General features: G+C 48.0%; 1 protein-coding gene across 1 annotated transcript in view; it reads left to right on the top strand.

Moving 5' to 3' along the window:
- NRN1 (neuritin 1) overlaps nt 1–1,619 on the top strand; it is an 8,744-nt gene that overhangs the window by 5,525 nt on the left and 1,600 nt on the right. The window contains exon 2 of the mRNA XM_009326529.1: nt 938–1,100. Within this exon, the coding sequence (XP_009324804.1) occupies nt 938–1,100 (163 nt within the window). The remainder of the gene's footprint in view (nt 1–937; nt 1,101–1,619) is intronic.

The raw sequence follows: 1,619 nt of genomic DNA, 5'->3' as shown, positions 1-1,619 counted from the left end.
GCCCCACCCCCGGCCTCGCCCGCCCCGCCTCGGGGTCTCGCGTCCCGGGCAGGGAGGTAGAAACGGGCATTTTCGATACATCTGGGGAAAAAAAAAGTCCGGCTGCACAGGACTTTTATTATCCCGTCTCCCCGTTGCTGTTTTCCGGCACGAACTCCCCCCGCCGAAAAAAAACAAACCAAAACAAAACAAAAAAAGGGAAAAATTAATATTTAGAAACGAGATAAGGTCCTTAGACATAAATATGTTCGGAATAGTGTTTCTCTGATTTTACTCCGCGAAAATCAGAAAACGAAGGACATGAAATGGGAAGGGGAGAGGAAAAGGAAAGGAAAGGAAAGGAAAGGAAAGGAAAGGAAAGGAAAGGAAAGGAAAGGAAAGGAAAGGAAAGGAAAGGAAAGGAAAGGAAAGGAAAGGAAAGGAAAGGAAAGGAAAGGAAAGGAAAGGAAAGGAAAGGAAAGGAAAGGAAAGGAAAGGAAAGGAAAGGAAAGGAAAGGAAAGGAAAGGAAAGGAAAGGAAAGGAAAGGAAAGGAAAGGAAAGGAAAGGAAAGGAAAGGAAAGGAAAGGAAAGGAAAGGAAAGGAAAGGAAAGGAAAGGAAAGGAAAGGAAAGGAAAGGAAAGGAAAGGAAAGGAAAGGAAAGGAAAGGAAAGGAAAGGAAAGGGGAAGAAGAAAAGAGGAGAGAAAAGGCAAGGAGAGAAAAGAGGAGAGGAGACAAGAGAAAAGAAAATTAGAAAAAGGAGGAGGAGGAGGAGGAGAAGGAGAAGGAGAAAGAGAAGGAAAAGGAAAAGGAAAAGGAAAAGGAAAAGGAGGAAAAGGAGAGGCCCTGTAACCCTCCTCTTTTCTCTTTCTACCTAGAGATTTCTGAGCCAAGCACCTACTAGGGCTGGCATCTCGCTGTAAATGCTGGGTTGCGGTTTACCTTGTGTCCTGCATGAGGAATAAACACCCAGGGGCAGCAGCGTCCTAATATGATGTCCTTTGGCCCCGGCGTGCCGGACCAGAGGTGGTCCCGACCTGTAAAAAGTACCTCTTTTCCAAGCAAGACCCTTTTCCCGATCACCTCCCACCACCCGATTGCCTTCGCCCTGTGCCGGGATGTGTATTGAAAGAAGACGGGGAAAGATTTAATTTTCCTTTGGGAGATGCAATTACAGCAGAAATACTGCAGGAGAGGCACACTCTCAGACTCTGGCTTCTCAGTATCTCATTATTTATTACAAATGTAGCAAACATTGGGAGTCTACAACCAGCTTAGAGTGCTCATAAATTAGAGGCTGTAGGACTACTTAAAAAAAAAAAAAATCAAGATCCAAATTTGCAGGTGCCTGCCTTGAGGCAAGGGGGAAATAGGAGGCAGAGGGCAGATTCGGGGTGATTTTCGATAACCCAGACGCAGAGAGGAAAGTTCCTCCCGTCCCCCCCAGGGTGGGGCAGTGGGACAGGTCCCGTCCCGGCGGCAAACCCCGGTCCAGTCCCCGTGAAGAAGGGAATTAAAAGAAAAAGGAAAAACGTGTGGGGACAGCTGGAAATTATCCTGGGGAAGGAGAAACCCTTCGCCGCCTATAGACCCCTGGCCACGGATGAGGAGTCCTTCCCGCCGCTCCCCGCGCGGCGGGCA

Source organism: Pygoscelis adeliae, unplaced genomic scaffold (genome assembly GCF_000699105.1).
Source record: "Pygoscelis adeliae isolate BGI_AS28 unplaced genomic scaffold, ASM69910v1 Scaffold186, whole genome shotgun sequence".
NCBI lineage: Eukaryota > Metazoa > Chordata > Aves > Sphenisciformes > Spheniscidae > Pygoscelis > Pygoscelis adeliae.
This window is presented reverse-complemented; position numbering and strand designations above follow the sequence as displayed.